At 44.7% G+C, this 14073-nt stretch overlaps 1 protein-coding gene across 1 annotated transcript in view; it reads left to right on the top strand.

Annotated features, from left to right (window-relative positions):
* Nucleotides 1-13807, top strand: part of LOC138472769 (rho guanine nucleotide exchange factor 19-like) — a 111725-nt gene extending 97918 nt beyond the window's left edge. Inside the window, exon 12 of the mRNA XM_069611103.1 lies at nucleotides 10992-13807. Within this exon, the coding sequence (XP_069467204.1) occupies nucleotides 10992-11015 (24 nt within the window). The 3' untranslated portion in view covers nucleotides 11016-13807. The remainder of the gene's footprint in view (nucleotides 1-10991) is intronic.
* Nucleotides 13808-14073: the final 266 nt, after the last annotated feature.

The raw sequence follows: 14073 nt of genomic DNA, 5'->3' as shown, positions 1-14073 counted from the left end.
CGCATATTTTCCGCCTCAGTGTGGGCACATTTCAGCATAGGCTCTACCAGGCAGCTGTAAGATGCAATGTATTTCTGCTCCTTTATTAGATAATTGTCCTGCATGATTGTGGTTTGTGACTCAACTGTGGTGGACAAATCTGCCAAACTAGACAAACTGTAGTCGAGATCTTTGGCAAGTTCCTCCTTCAATTGCGTAGAAGCTTCAGTCTCTGCTAGTTCAGCTTGTGTTATTTGCACACGAATTGGAGAAACCATCAACGTCGATTGTTTATTGGGTGGACCTTTTTTTGCGGGTGCAGATTGTGTCAAGTGGTCTGCGAGGAATTCCAAAGCATCTTAATTATATTCAGCTTCATCTTGTAGAGTTCTCACATTGTAGCAATGGTCCAAGAACACTTTGCTGGCTTCGCCAGTCATAAGCATCACAAGTCTGCTTATTGACTGGACCACGCTGCACCTCAAATAGTAGTTGCTCTATCTCTGTTTGGGAAGCAACATTTGGTTTCATTTGTTTGTCTTTATACTTTTTTCCTTCTGGGCCTCTAGGAGATGGGTTGTAAAAACATGTTTAATGTATAACACACATACAGTAGATAGCACTTTAAATACAAAAACATGTTATGAAGAAAACACCAGCCCAAAACACTTCTAGAAAACGAAATTGTTTGCTAGTTACCCTTGTTTTCTTGATTTTCTGTGAAACCGTGGTAATCTCTAACGACTGCACCAGCAAGCTGATTCACCACCTCTGATCCATGTGCCCCCTTTTCTAATTCTGCACCATGTGTACATTCCTTGAATAGAATATTGATTAAAAAAAGTCAATCGTATTGGAAAATAAAATATTTTATCGCACATATCGCTTACACACATACCCTCGCAAACGGTGCGTGTCATTTAGTCAAAATATAGATTTTGAATTTCACCTGATTGATGGCAAGTGTACTTGATCGGAGATCACCGTGCAAAATATACTGATTGTAATGTTGCCCTGAAACATTTTGAAATGTATTCTGCATTTGGGAGGAAGTGTAACGTTGGAACTGAAAGGAGAAAAGTTTGAAACGCTGCACGTTTATATGCATGTCATTGTCTAATAGTATCCTATGTAGGATTTAATTTCTTTCATTCAATGTAACTGTTAGTATGCATAACTCATACTCTGGACCAGCTGCAAAGGACAATGCAAGTGTAGTCAAAGTACCAGCATCCCTCTGTAACACGGTACTTGTTTCAGTACGGATGCAAACCGCAAAATGGAACAGACAATCGGATGCAGACAATGGTACATATAAAGAGAAACCCATAAATGACACCTAGTGTAAACAACAGACAGGATACATAAACCTTTTCATATTATTGGAAATCCCTAGCATAATACATTATCGTAAAGGAAAAGTGAAATAAAATTACCTGATAAGCGCTTGAAGTTGTAGTTGATGTGTGAAAATAAATGGATGCAGAATCTTGCTCCTTCATTTTCAGTGCATTGTCATGAATTGGTAAAAGGGAAAATTAGATTTCCATTACATATTTAGGTTAAATGCTACTGTCGGATATAAACTTCTGCAAGTCTGTAGGGCTCACCATTGGTATACTGGACGTGTCAATGGTTTCGTCACTTGCCAGGGTCTGTGCTTCCGTCTGTATGCTTTCCTAAAAAAATGGACCTGTCAAGCAACCGATTACGAAAACATGCTTCTTGTGAAGGGCACTATGGCATTTCATGGTCCGAATTACTTCATTTGAGGCTCCATTAACCAGGGACAAATGTGTAGTAAAATGTGGTATAGTTAAAATGTAACAATCTGGTAAATATGCAAACTTGTAAGACACATTTACACCGAAGGCACCAATCCGTTCATGGGGTTACCCGTTCAGTGCCCCACCACCTACAGCTAATTCATCATCCGGGACTCACCAGAGGCAGCGTGTGCATCAATAGAGTTGGGTTTGCATTTGGAAGCAATTTACGAAACATTCTGGGTCAATCCTTTTTTGTGTTCGTCGATTGGTCGTACACATCCTGGCTAAAGTGCAGACTGCAGATGCGGATTCGATAGGCCCTCAAGTCACCAAAGGCAGCCTGGGCTCTACTTTCAATCTCGTCCACCGCAAAACCACAATGTCTAACCCATCTTATTTAATGTTCTTCGGGAATGTATGCAGGATTGTGCCATGACTTTTAACAAGGCTCCTCGAACGGCAACCCAAAACCATAAAACGGGCATTCTTGAAAATCAATAAGATCTGTATAAACAATTACAAAAAATGTTTACTGAATGCATGAGATGGATGGAATTATCAGTTTTCTACACAATGTTTTTGTTCAAAGAAGCAAAACCTGTGTAGCGTAGTCAAATACTACATACTGAATTGACATACATACAGAATTGATTGATTAATATGATGCTAATAGTAACATGTTACTCGTCCGTTGAATGTACTTTCAAGCAACAAAAGGAAACATGCTTGTAGAGATCGTCCGAGAAAGGTGAGATTCTATTACAATTAATTATAAAATTTACTATATCGAAATCAGAACACTTAATATTAGACAATGGTAAAGTCATTGAGATGAATGAATATTACACTACTGGGTACATTCGAAATAGAAATTTTGAGATTCGAAAGAGATGAACATAGTGAAGTTAAAAGGTGACCTGCCTTTATTTATCTTGACTAATAATTAGATTCAGCATGTAGGGGAGTTAGTAGCAGGAGAACAGGTAGCACGATCAAGAGTTGCCTTCAAGTGCTCAAGATGGTCTCCGGATAAATATCAAGGGGTTTATAAAGGATTAGACAAGTGGGTGGGGGTGTATGTTAATGTGTCACAAGTTTCTGGCGTGGTGCTGCTGAAGGGATCCACTTATGTGGATTGCAGGGGCACAGTCTGTTTCAGGGCAGCCTGGAGACACTGGGTCTGGGCAGGCTGTGTGAACAATGGCCCCTGTGCGGAAGATACCTTTTGAAGTGTACATAGTGTTTGGCACCTTGGCCATTCCCACCCTGCCAGCCCCCTTTGGGAGTGCATGGCCACAGGTGCAAACTGCCATTGATAGTGGAGGGCGGATGGATGGGCATGAAGCATGCAGAAAAGGGCCGGAACACTGCTGAAGGGATTGCAGGGGCACGGTCTGCTTCAGGGGAGCCTGCAGACACTGGGTCTGGGGCGGTTGTGTGAACAATGGCCCCTGTGCGGAAGATACCTTTGAAGTGTAAATGGTGTTTGGCACCCTGCCCATTTATAATGGAGGGGGGGTGGATTGTTGCAGAGGAGGTGAGCGTAAAAGGGCACCAAGCATTATTTCATGTCCCTCAGACGTTTCCTTGATTCACTGACAAATTGAAACAACTAATCATTAAAGCTCTTTTGTATTTTATTTTGTTGTTGATGGCACAAATATACTACACATTGTATACTTCGGGTTGCAGCACAGTGTGGGAAAATCCCTCGTCACTGGGGAATTTGGCACAAATGGCTCCACCGACCCAGGCGGGTATTACTTGTCGAACACGGTATCCAAGCCTCCCATGAAGTCACCATTGTAAATGAACAATAGGCCACCAGCCTGTACCACCTGTGGAAGATAAACATACATACTGTATTTAAATGAACCTGTTAAGTGTACAAATCTTAGTTGAAAATGCATCCTGTATCCTATGGCATAGTTGCCCGTACAAATGTTACTTCATGGATCAATCGGCTTGGGCTTTAAAGTGTAGACACATTACAAAAGTGAACACCCATGCAAGCCATAACTTTTGGGGCACAGAGAAATATTGTTTTAGTTGAAATTGAGGCACATAAGATGACCACTACGATTTCCCCAAAGCGCGAGAGATGTATTGAATTGCCAGACTACATTCATTTGTCATTGATAGATGGAAGATACGACAATATAGGAGACAAACAAGAAATGTTAGTGGCCTCAGTGGTCAAAGTGACATCAAATCTAGAGTACACTTACTCGTTACTTGGATTGCGAGGGCGAACTGTTGCGCGAAGTTCTTGCTTAAGCACCGTCATAATCCTCAACACGGACCTTGTGAGGCAGGCTGCCCTGAAGTCATGCAGCTCGGTAACGCATAGCAGCGGTGTCTTTTTCCGATATGTCTGCCAAGCATCCAGAGTTTTCTCTGCAGCAGCAGTTCTCCTCCTTGGTTGGCATGACCTTGCACCGATTGCAGGTACACCAGGTGGAAACGCCTTACATGCGACTAGGCTCTGGATCCAATGATTCGTCTTCCCAACTGTCGTCCGATGCACCATCGTTTCTGCATCTTTCTCTATCATCTAATTCCGCCTCTGAATACTCCGGTTCATACTGGTAGGGCTGTATTGTTGCCATTATACGAAAAAATGAAAATTGATAGTAATGCTAGTACAAGAATCTGTTCGCACGGGCTCAGAGCAACAAAGATAGCTGAACAGAGCAGAAACCGGTCAGAGGCTATACAAAAAAAACAGTGAAACGATTGAAAAAGCAACTCTGTCTGATGAGAAGCGGTCTGTTTATACTTATTGGGGAAAGAGGCGTCCTGCCATTTTCATGGAGACACGTCATTAGCTGGGGCACAGAGAACGTTGACATGTGACATGCATTCATTTGCGTTGCGAAATGGGCTCTACGCATCTAGTGATGTCAGCTTCAGGGGCGGGTGATATGATTTAGTGCTGTGAGGGCTGTCGAACTTGGGGCGATGCAGCAACGGATCAGATTAGCACAAGATGGCCGCGCCCTGCTCGTTAATTTCGTATGTGTAAAAGTGTGGAAAACTAAGCTAAGGTGCATAGGAAATGTTTTTACGATCGATCAGTTTGCTTAAAACCACATGCCTGAATGCTCAATAACATTTTTGAGCACACTAGTCCTTTAATCCTCATGCCCCTTTGTGTCTGGCACTGCACTTGAGCGTCTCCATCCAATTTGTGTCAGAGGTCACACCCAAGAGTCTCATAGCGGACCCAGGCCTGAATGATCGCCTTCCTAACTACCACAAACTGCACTATGTTCCAGGTACTGCCAGGACCCACTGGAGTATGCTCTTGTGAGAGATTAGTACGCACATCGCCGTTTGACTCCATCCTCCACCACTTCACATAGAAACTCATTTGTTCCCCTCACCCCTGCAACTGGTCACTGCTCCCCTCACTACACTTTCAGGCCACTGGGCCTTCTTAACCATAATTCCTGGTGCAACATGTGACTACAGCCCTCACTTGTCCCAGTGATGGGCCACAATTGTGAGGGTCCTTTAAGCTGCTGAACACTTGCAGCTAGTTCCTCAGTTCCCATTCTAATGAAGAAGTGGGGTAATTTGCAAGTAATGGGCACCACCTTCACTTTCCTGCATATGAGCAGACATTCTCCATGCCCACTCCCATACTGCAAATCTAGGTCTGTCCTCTACTTCTGCCACACCATTCATAGCACATGATTCTGCCTTTGATTTCTATGCTTTCTGGCTTATTATATGCTGTCCCTTAATCTAATTTTTCCATCAAGCCATTGGTTTGCGGATGGTAGAGCATCACAGTTCAATGCTGAATAGCCAATGTCTTAAAGTAAATTTGCATTTAATTATAGGTTGATTGTCTTCCGCTTAAGACTTCAGGCCTATCTCCCCTAAGGAAAAGTTTGAGGAACTGAATTACCTGCCATTAGCACCCAGGCAGTGTTCTGCAAAGGCCACTGGCATCTCTCCACACTGTGCCACGTTTTTTTGCTCTGTGGCGACATGCACCACTGGCCCAACCAAACTGCACTCTACTCACACACAGGCTCCACCTCGCCCCTCCTCCTATGTACCTCACACCCCGATTTGCACCATCTTTCGGTCCTTCAAAGGCTCACCATCTCTGCCTCAGAGCCCCAAGGCCATGCACATGGTCCTGCAATTGGCAAAGGAACACCTTTTCTATTTGCATGATGGACATCTTAGATTGTAGGTTTCTTATTTTTAGGGAATACTTTGCACGTGAGAATGTGAATAACCTTTTAAGAGTACCGCAACTCACTAGCTGACAGTGCCAATTGTGAAGAACACCTTAGTAGGGGGCACTGTGGGCTATAAAGGCCCAGGGTTAGCGACAAAGCCCCAAGTTCACTTTGGAATGGTCCCACATGCACTTACCAGCCGGTAATGCATCCCTTTGAGGGGTATATTGCTTAAGTGGTGACATGATTTTAGCCACAGTCCTAACATTATTTAAAATCGGTCATTCAGTTTGCCTGTGTTATTCAATAGTCTTAACTTGACTTTAGTGAAAGTTGCAGAAGGCTTTCAAAGCAGGGCAGTGGCAAGAAGGTCTAGCAGACTAGCTCTGGATGGACAACAGCCACTTGTAGCCATAGCCAATTCTAATCATCCAAGCTGCACTTTGGTAAGAAACCAGTGTAAGCTATTCCACTTACAGAAATGTAGGGTGCAATTGGTACTTTATCCGGATAACGATCTCTGTGGGTCAATGTAAAGGGTTTACCCATCGCCAGTAAATCCATTTGCATATATTCATGCACCGCTTACAACAATGAACAGATATTCTCCAGCATTGGATCTTTCATGGATTCACGTGCTCATGAATATTCTGTCGGCTGGGAATCGTTGGTGATATTAAAGCAGTTTTGCTTTAAAACTGCATGCCACTTAATAGCCTATTGCTGTCACGTTGGGTCATACTGATCCAGTCAATGACATTAGTGCTCTTTAGCTCCACGTTTACGTGTTTGTTTTGCTCCCCTATTTTTACAAAAATGTTAGATCGTTTATTCAATATCGGTCACTTCTGTGACTACTGGCTACCGAGACCTGTTGCCAGTGAAGATCCAGACCATCGACAGATCTTCTCAAATGTCAAGTCCTCGTCGCAAGTTGAGGCCTTGTACATTCACCACGATCGATGCGAAGAGCCTTTTCAAGGCCTATATGAAGTGTTGCCCCAAGAATTTATGTCGAGCACCACCACAAGTGCTTATATTGGGTGCACCCCGACCACGACATGGGCACTTGCCTGTTTTTCATGAGGACTGGCAGATGGAGCAAGGATCGTCACCACAGCATGGTGACTTGGCTGGAGGAGGGTGCCGGGGTCTCTGACTGAACCTTGGTCCGCAGTCCTGTTTCTTCGAGTCTGCAAGCCCTGTGGAATGTACTCACTCGTCGAGGTTGAGATCACATGATTAACATTTCCTGTGGAAGAAACTTAAAAATGCACAAGTCACATATTTAGACTGGTCCCCCATCGATGACAAAGCAATTTACTTTGGCAACAACCCAGTCTACAGCTACTTTGTTTTCTCTTCGCACTCGTTTGAGAAGAGACCCCTGTTGACGCCTGCTTATACTCAATCCATGAGCCACAAGCCGAAAATCTTCAACAAGAGCTTTGATGATGATTGCCTCGTCAATGCTGTTTACGGGCCAAGGACCACCAAAATCATCCACCACCTTGTCGACGGCTGTCCATCCACAATGGTCTCATTGACCGCTATTACAATCTCTACCAAATTGGCCAGAGTTTCTTTCCCACCTAGGCCCTCGGCTTGAACGTTGGCAGCACAGCCGCATGATCTAGTTATTGCCATGTTTCCCAGAGGTGCTAGTGAGGACGTGGAGATGCCGGCAGCATTGTTTTATTTTGTCTAATTATTCTTATTTTATTTTTTACCAAGGCCCACACAGGCTAAACCGCTTTTCACCCTAGTGACTTCTGTATCCACTGCTACTGCACCACCTGACACATTACTACAAGGGGTGAAGCATCAGATGAAGAGCCTCTGGAAGCCTTGTCAGCTCACAAAGAATGTGTGATCAGCCTGACCCTATCCTTCCTAATACCTCGTCCGTCAGTTCAGCCTTCTACAATTCCTGGAGTTCCGCCCACTACAATGCCTGGTTTTCCATTGGGCACTCCAGGTGCACCATCTCCAGCTGCACCCAGTGACCTTTCTCTCAACTTTTTGTTAGCCTTGCGGACCTTGGTCACAGAACTGCAACTTGGTCTCTCTCCTGTGGTCCTTTAAGGATCTCCTACTAGGAGCCCTCCAGCATTACCATCTAGAGGGAATTTAGTTCCACCCTGGCCGGTTCCTCCATTCTCTGTGCCAGTCGCTACCCTTACTGATACGACACTGCCACAGACACTCATACTGATGACAGCCTGGTTCTGGCTGAGTTCCGAGACACCAGACCTGCCTTCGCATGACTCACTTCCAGATGAAATTGACTCTTGCCATGCACTTTTAACACATGCTATTAAACTCTTCGGCCTGGTTCCGGAGGAAAAGCGGAGAGACCGTTTCCCATTTCAACCACGTGAAGCCTCTACAACCATCAAAGCGGCCAATTTATTTGCAATCCTATCCAGGTAGGACTGTGAATTGTGGTACAAGATGAGTCCGATCTTGGATTTTCTGCCAGATGACAAGAGATGATGCTCGGGTGATAATAGGCAAAAGAGAGGCTGCTTCGGCCCACTCCATTACTGTTGAACTAGATATCTGACACCGGCTCTCAGGCGATGGGAATGGTTGAAGGCGGCACATTTTCGGCCTGACATGCAATGCAAGCTTGTGAATATGCTGTTTGATGGGGTGGACCTGTTTGGGGAGGTGGTGGACGAGACCCTATAGTCCAAGACAGATACGAACACTTCACGATCACTAGGGACCCTGCAGCAGCAGAGGCACCCCTTTCATTCCGCTAAGGGGTGTTTGTCCAGACTCACCAGATGCTACAGGCCCTTCTACAGTCAGCCTTCTTGACCCACACCAGCTCACAAGAGGCGTACAGTGGAATGTTGCAAGCGTACAGGGGTACCCAGCGAAGGCACAGATGTTCCAGACCGCAAACCCCCAAGCCAGCCTGACCAGCACCCAAGCCCTCACTTCAGCACCCCAGCAGTAGGCCGGTTGTAGCAATTTGTCAATCAGTGGGAAGACGTCTGCATGGACAAAGGGTGCTGCTCATTTAACCGTTTCACACCTAGTTTTTGGGCCAAAGCCCCTCCATACCTCTCATAAAGGAAAGGGAACTTTTCCTGCAAGAAGTAAAATACCTTCTAAAAAGGGAGCTATAGAAGTTGAACCAGCACCCCTCTGTGGCTCAGGAGTGTACTCCAGATACTTCCCGTGGAGATGGGTGGAGACCTCTCCTGAACCTCTAGCAGCTCAAAAAGTTCCTAAAATCACAGAAGTTCTGCATGGTCATGATTCAACAGGTTCTTGACCAATGAGAACATGAAGACTTCCTTTCCTCTCAACTTGCAGAATGCTAATTTCCACATTCCCATACATTGCAAGCACAGACTCCTTCGGTTCATAGTACAAGGCAGACATCATTTCAAGGCTCTCCCTTTCAACCTCAAATCAGCTGAGTCTTCATGAAATGTGGCCCACAACCTTTCTTTGCCAGTAATGGTCACTGTAAGCCCAATGCAGGAAGCTGTCTAGTCTTCTCTGCAAGGGTTTTGGGGACCAACCATACAAAATGTATGGTTGGTCGCTGTAAATCCCTTGATACGTTAGGTCTTCAGGTCTTCAGGGGCAGGCAGCAGCGCACAGGACAGATTTAGGTGCCTGGTGTGCCCTGGAAGGACTTGAATAGCTGGACGCACTGGCACCGTGTGTGCAGCAATGTTAAAATGTTGCCATGTGTGCATGCAACTGGCAACGTTGGTTACTTTTTAATATCACCAAGGTTGGTGCTCATTGAGTGTCCTGACTGAGCAGCAGGTCTGGTGAGATTTAAAAAAGACCTGAGCAGCGCATAGTTTTTTTTTTTAAATATCTGGGCTGATGTTCAGAGCACTAGCCCTGTGGGTGGCTTGGTGTGCATCGACACCAGGAAGCCCCCAGGAGGAGTGGCCGCTCCACCTGTTACCCCTGATCTGCCCCTGTGCTAGATCTCTTAACATTGTATAGCACAGAGCTACAATGAATGAACTCAAATGAAACACAGATTCAATACAGGATTAACATGTTCCTGCATCTACACATTTAATCCACACCAATAAATTACGAAATCATGATATTTTATTGTGAACAATTTTAATCTCCTACTTCATTAACTAATACATGGGCAAATCAAAATTGTAACTTAGTCTGACCTATTGGTACAAAGCCAAAGTGCCCTTAAATTTGTTTTGAATATGTCGACCTGACTGCAATTTGGGGCGATCCTGATATTCCTAGTCTATTGTGATATGGTTAGTATATCGCTGGCTGCAGACGGATTCCTAATCCGGAGGCTGATCAGAATAATTTGCAAATGGATGAAGAAATGAAGTGGAGATCCGTACACTTGCGCCAAACTTAAATTTTGTTATTGGTTGTTTCTCCTTGTGGTTATTCAGATCATAACTTTCTGCTTTGTTTGTATAACAATGACGCTATACAATGCGGTATCCATCGGTGGTGATTTCACTTGGGCAGTATCAACCAAAAATGGTCTTCCTCGACACGTGTTTCTCCGTCAAACCACTACTGTTTGATACCGCAGAGGAAGACCATTTGTTTGATACTTCATAAGTGAAACCACCACCGATGGATACCGCATTGTTTAGTGTCATTGTTTTACAAACAAAGCAGAAAGTTATGAACTGAATAACCACAAGGAGAAATTACTAATACAAAAATTTGTTTGGCGCAGTACAGATCTCCACTTCATTTCTTCACCAAACTGCCCTTACTATGGAGAAATTTAAACAGCTTTGTCCAATGATTAGTGCTGAAAAATAGTTTATTTCCACATCTGCTCTTATTTTCTTCAGTCTCTACCAATATTGAACCAGGGGCCACTCCCACTCCTTCACTCGATCTTGCACAATGGCCTTGTGTTTCGCTTGATTCTTGATGTTCTGAGTTCTGACGATCTTGTGGTAGTTGCTAGGGCCTAAAAAATGTGTCTAGAAGTGGCCGATGCTGTGCTTCTTGATTTTGACTGACAGCAATTTTTTAACCATTTGCTCAACTTCTCTTTCAGGGCTGCCTGCCGAAACATCACTGATCTGGATGACCAAGAGCTCCCTGATGATTTTTGGAGGAAGATTTTGTCTGCATCTAAATAGACCAGGTGCTTGGTCATACCGGGTTCGACATGCACGGTGGAATATTGGACACGTGTCAATGTGTATGCAGGAACGGACGCACTCATTATGATCACAAGAGCAGGATCTGGCCATGGTGAGAAGATGGGTTATGGCCCATTGATGCTGCGGACATCTCCATGCATTTTGCGTTGCCTATTCAGCAATCCGGTGTTCTACAAAATGGGCTCAGCCTGCCCTTGAAGATTAATGCAAACTGCGTGTGTGGCACTTGGGCGGATGGCATGCCTTGGAGGCAATGGAGGCCGCTGGCAGTGACCGGACTTTATAGCAGGAAATTTGCCTTTAAAAAGGCCACGTGTTGCTTGGCATCTTCCGCTTCAGTGAATGGACAGTCGCAATGCTCCAAAAGAGGACACTAGATGCAGTGACTACTGGCTTTACGCTGCAGTCCCTTGGGCACGTGGAAGGGCTATGGGCTCATTTGGGGCCACATGTAGGAACCCCCTCAGTTGAAATCCACTTGTACGTATCCATTGCCCATCTGAGGTGTAGATGCTATTAATACTGGACACAAGGTTTTGAACGCTGCTGAGTGCTGCATCAATTTCTTGTGGTCTTTCAGGTTAGTCGGGTCTCTCCATATAGAGTTTTCAGTTTGCTTTCCTCACCGACCCGACTTTGCCTCCGCCCCCAAAGGGTGTAGAGTTTGTGTAGCAGGGACTGGGCTTCATGAGAACACTGTGGTTCTTATGTAAATTATCACTCGGCTTTAATTATAAATTGGTACTGGTAGTTATGGTGTAGGGTGCCCCTATGAAGTGCACCTGCTGCTCCACTCTCCGGATAGACGTGTTTGGCTGCTTTGCCCAGTGTACCGCCTTCTACCTTCCTCCCTCTGGCAGCGTACTTGGCCGGCTGTACAGTTGTGCGCGACTCAGCCAATGTGACTGCGCATTCAAATATCTCAATTGTCATCCTATCTGGCAGTGGTGAGATTCTGAAGTCCCCTTGGCCGTCCACACTTTTTACACTTGGGCTGCTTTCTTTCAATTGAAATAATTTGTGCTTTAATCATTGATCCCACGTGGAATAGGAAATGCCAATTTTAAGATATTAAATAGCTGACCCACCCTTCCAACTCTTTGGGGGAGTTCTTCCTTCAAAATGGTCCTACTTAATGTAGTAAAAATGTAATCTACCTGACGTTCTGAGAGGCTTGTTTTCATGTCTCGAACTTGCATTGATTACTTTCTCAGACTATACCCTCAGAGCAAACCTAAAAACCTACTACTGAGGGCAGAAATGGCCAAAAGTCTAAGGACAAACCCCAGACTGGTGCGCTCAACTTCACCCGGCAAATGTGTGGATGTGATTCTCAGGCACACAGATCACAAGAGCAATCCCCTCTGATATTTGTAAAATCATTGTGCTGTGCACTGTAGGAGGCCTTCTAATAGTTTCAGCACATTTGTGCTTACTGTTTGTAGAGTTTAATGTGCATTAAGGAATGTTAATATAGTCCAAAGAAGATTGTCGTGATGTCCCAGATTCCTTTCCATGCTTAATGTCTGTCTCCTCCCAACTTGAGTAGGATTTAGTGAAAGCCAATGCTGAAACCTCTGCCAGTAACTTTGTCAGGCCACATTTAAATGTGGTCCTGGAATATATAGATGGACTCCTACGCTGTTGTGACTGGTCTTGCAACTAGAATCTGTTGACCGCTCAACCGATTTGGTGTTTGGACTTGCAAGGAGCAGTTTCTTTTCCCTACACCAGATTTCACAAAAACATGCACTTGTCTTTGGATGGGAAGGACCGGTTTATCCAAGCTCCATCATGGGTAACAGTCTGCCTGCTCATTTATTCCATTAAAACGCATTCCACATAAGTGATCCATTCAAGTTCTGCACAAAATCTTATCTGTTCTTCACTGCTGCATGGATCCCACAGTATTAACTCCGACTGTTTGAATTTCAGCTCTCATGTGTCTAGCTGTGGCTTATTTCACATTGCGTTATTGTATTTGCACGTTTGTTCTCGCGTAGACACACTTTTGATGGGTCTCCAACTTCATCCGAGGAAGGACTTTCTATAAGGAAAAAGTCAACGCACTTAATCACAGGTTGAAGACTTGCTTAACGCAATCTTCTCACTAGTGTGTGGATGATGCATATAGCTGGCAATGAAGAGGCGTGCCTCTAAGTGGGCCAATCACCCTGAGTACATGCCTAAATAGACACCAGTGTGTTTCCAAAACAGTTTTACTTTCGGTAGTGAAAGTGCCCGGAAACCCTAATTCAGATCAACTGAGCCAAAGTCATTCCTATGAAAATAAAGCAGATAGTGTAGAATCCTTCATCCCCTAATGTCACGGACTCATTTTGTGTTCAGTGGTGATCAAAATGTCTGTCTCTGCACTACTTGGCCTGCTTCATAATGTGGGGGGGTTTGGTGGGTGGGAAAAGGATGCTGGAGTTGGCAACGGGGGTGCCAGATAATTCAATCCACTACCCCTAACTACATAAGAGGCACTCGCGTGAATCTAGTGTAGAATCTGTGATATATGTGCAGGAACCCTAAGTGCATCCTCTCGGGGGGTGGGAGGGATGGGTGATGAGGTAGTGGGGGGGTGGCTTTACTGCTGATGTGCATGTCCATATGTCCCAGTACTCTAGTCCCTCTTTAAATGTGGGATTGTTGAATTTGTAGTGATTTTTTTAAGCTTGAAATAAATGTTCTGTATAATGTTGGCTCTTTGCTTTTTTTTGTTTTTTCTCACCACCTGTAAGTCCAGTTTGTACAAAGTGTAATCAAGTGGACCGAGATCCTACTTTTCTCAGTCTACAAAGTGCACACCTGAAAGAGAACCGGCAGTGATGATGCATATGGACACAAATGGGAGTCTGAGCCCCTGAAAATGTGATGTACAGTGAGGAGGGTCACGCGCCTGCATGGATCCCTTTAACGGTGTGGTAGTCACTGCACAGAGGGTAATAAGTGAGCATAGCACGCATG

Source organism: Ambystoma mexicanum, chromosome 8, assembly GCF_040938575.1.
Source record: "Ambystoma mexicanum isolate Mex_15411 chromosome 8, UKY_AmexF1_1, whole genome shotgun sequence".
NCBI classification, from domain to species: Eukaryota; Metazoa; Chordata; class Amphibia; order Caudata; family Ambystomatidae; genus Ambystoma; species Ambystoma mexicanum.
This window is presented reverse-complemented; position numbering and strand designations above follow the sequence as displayed.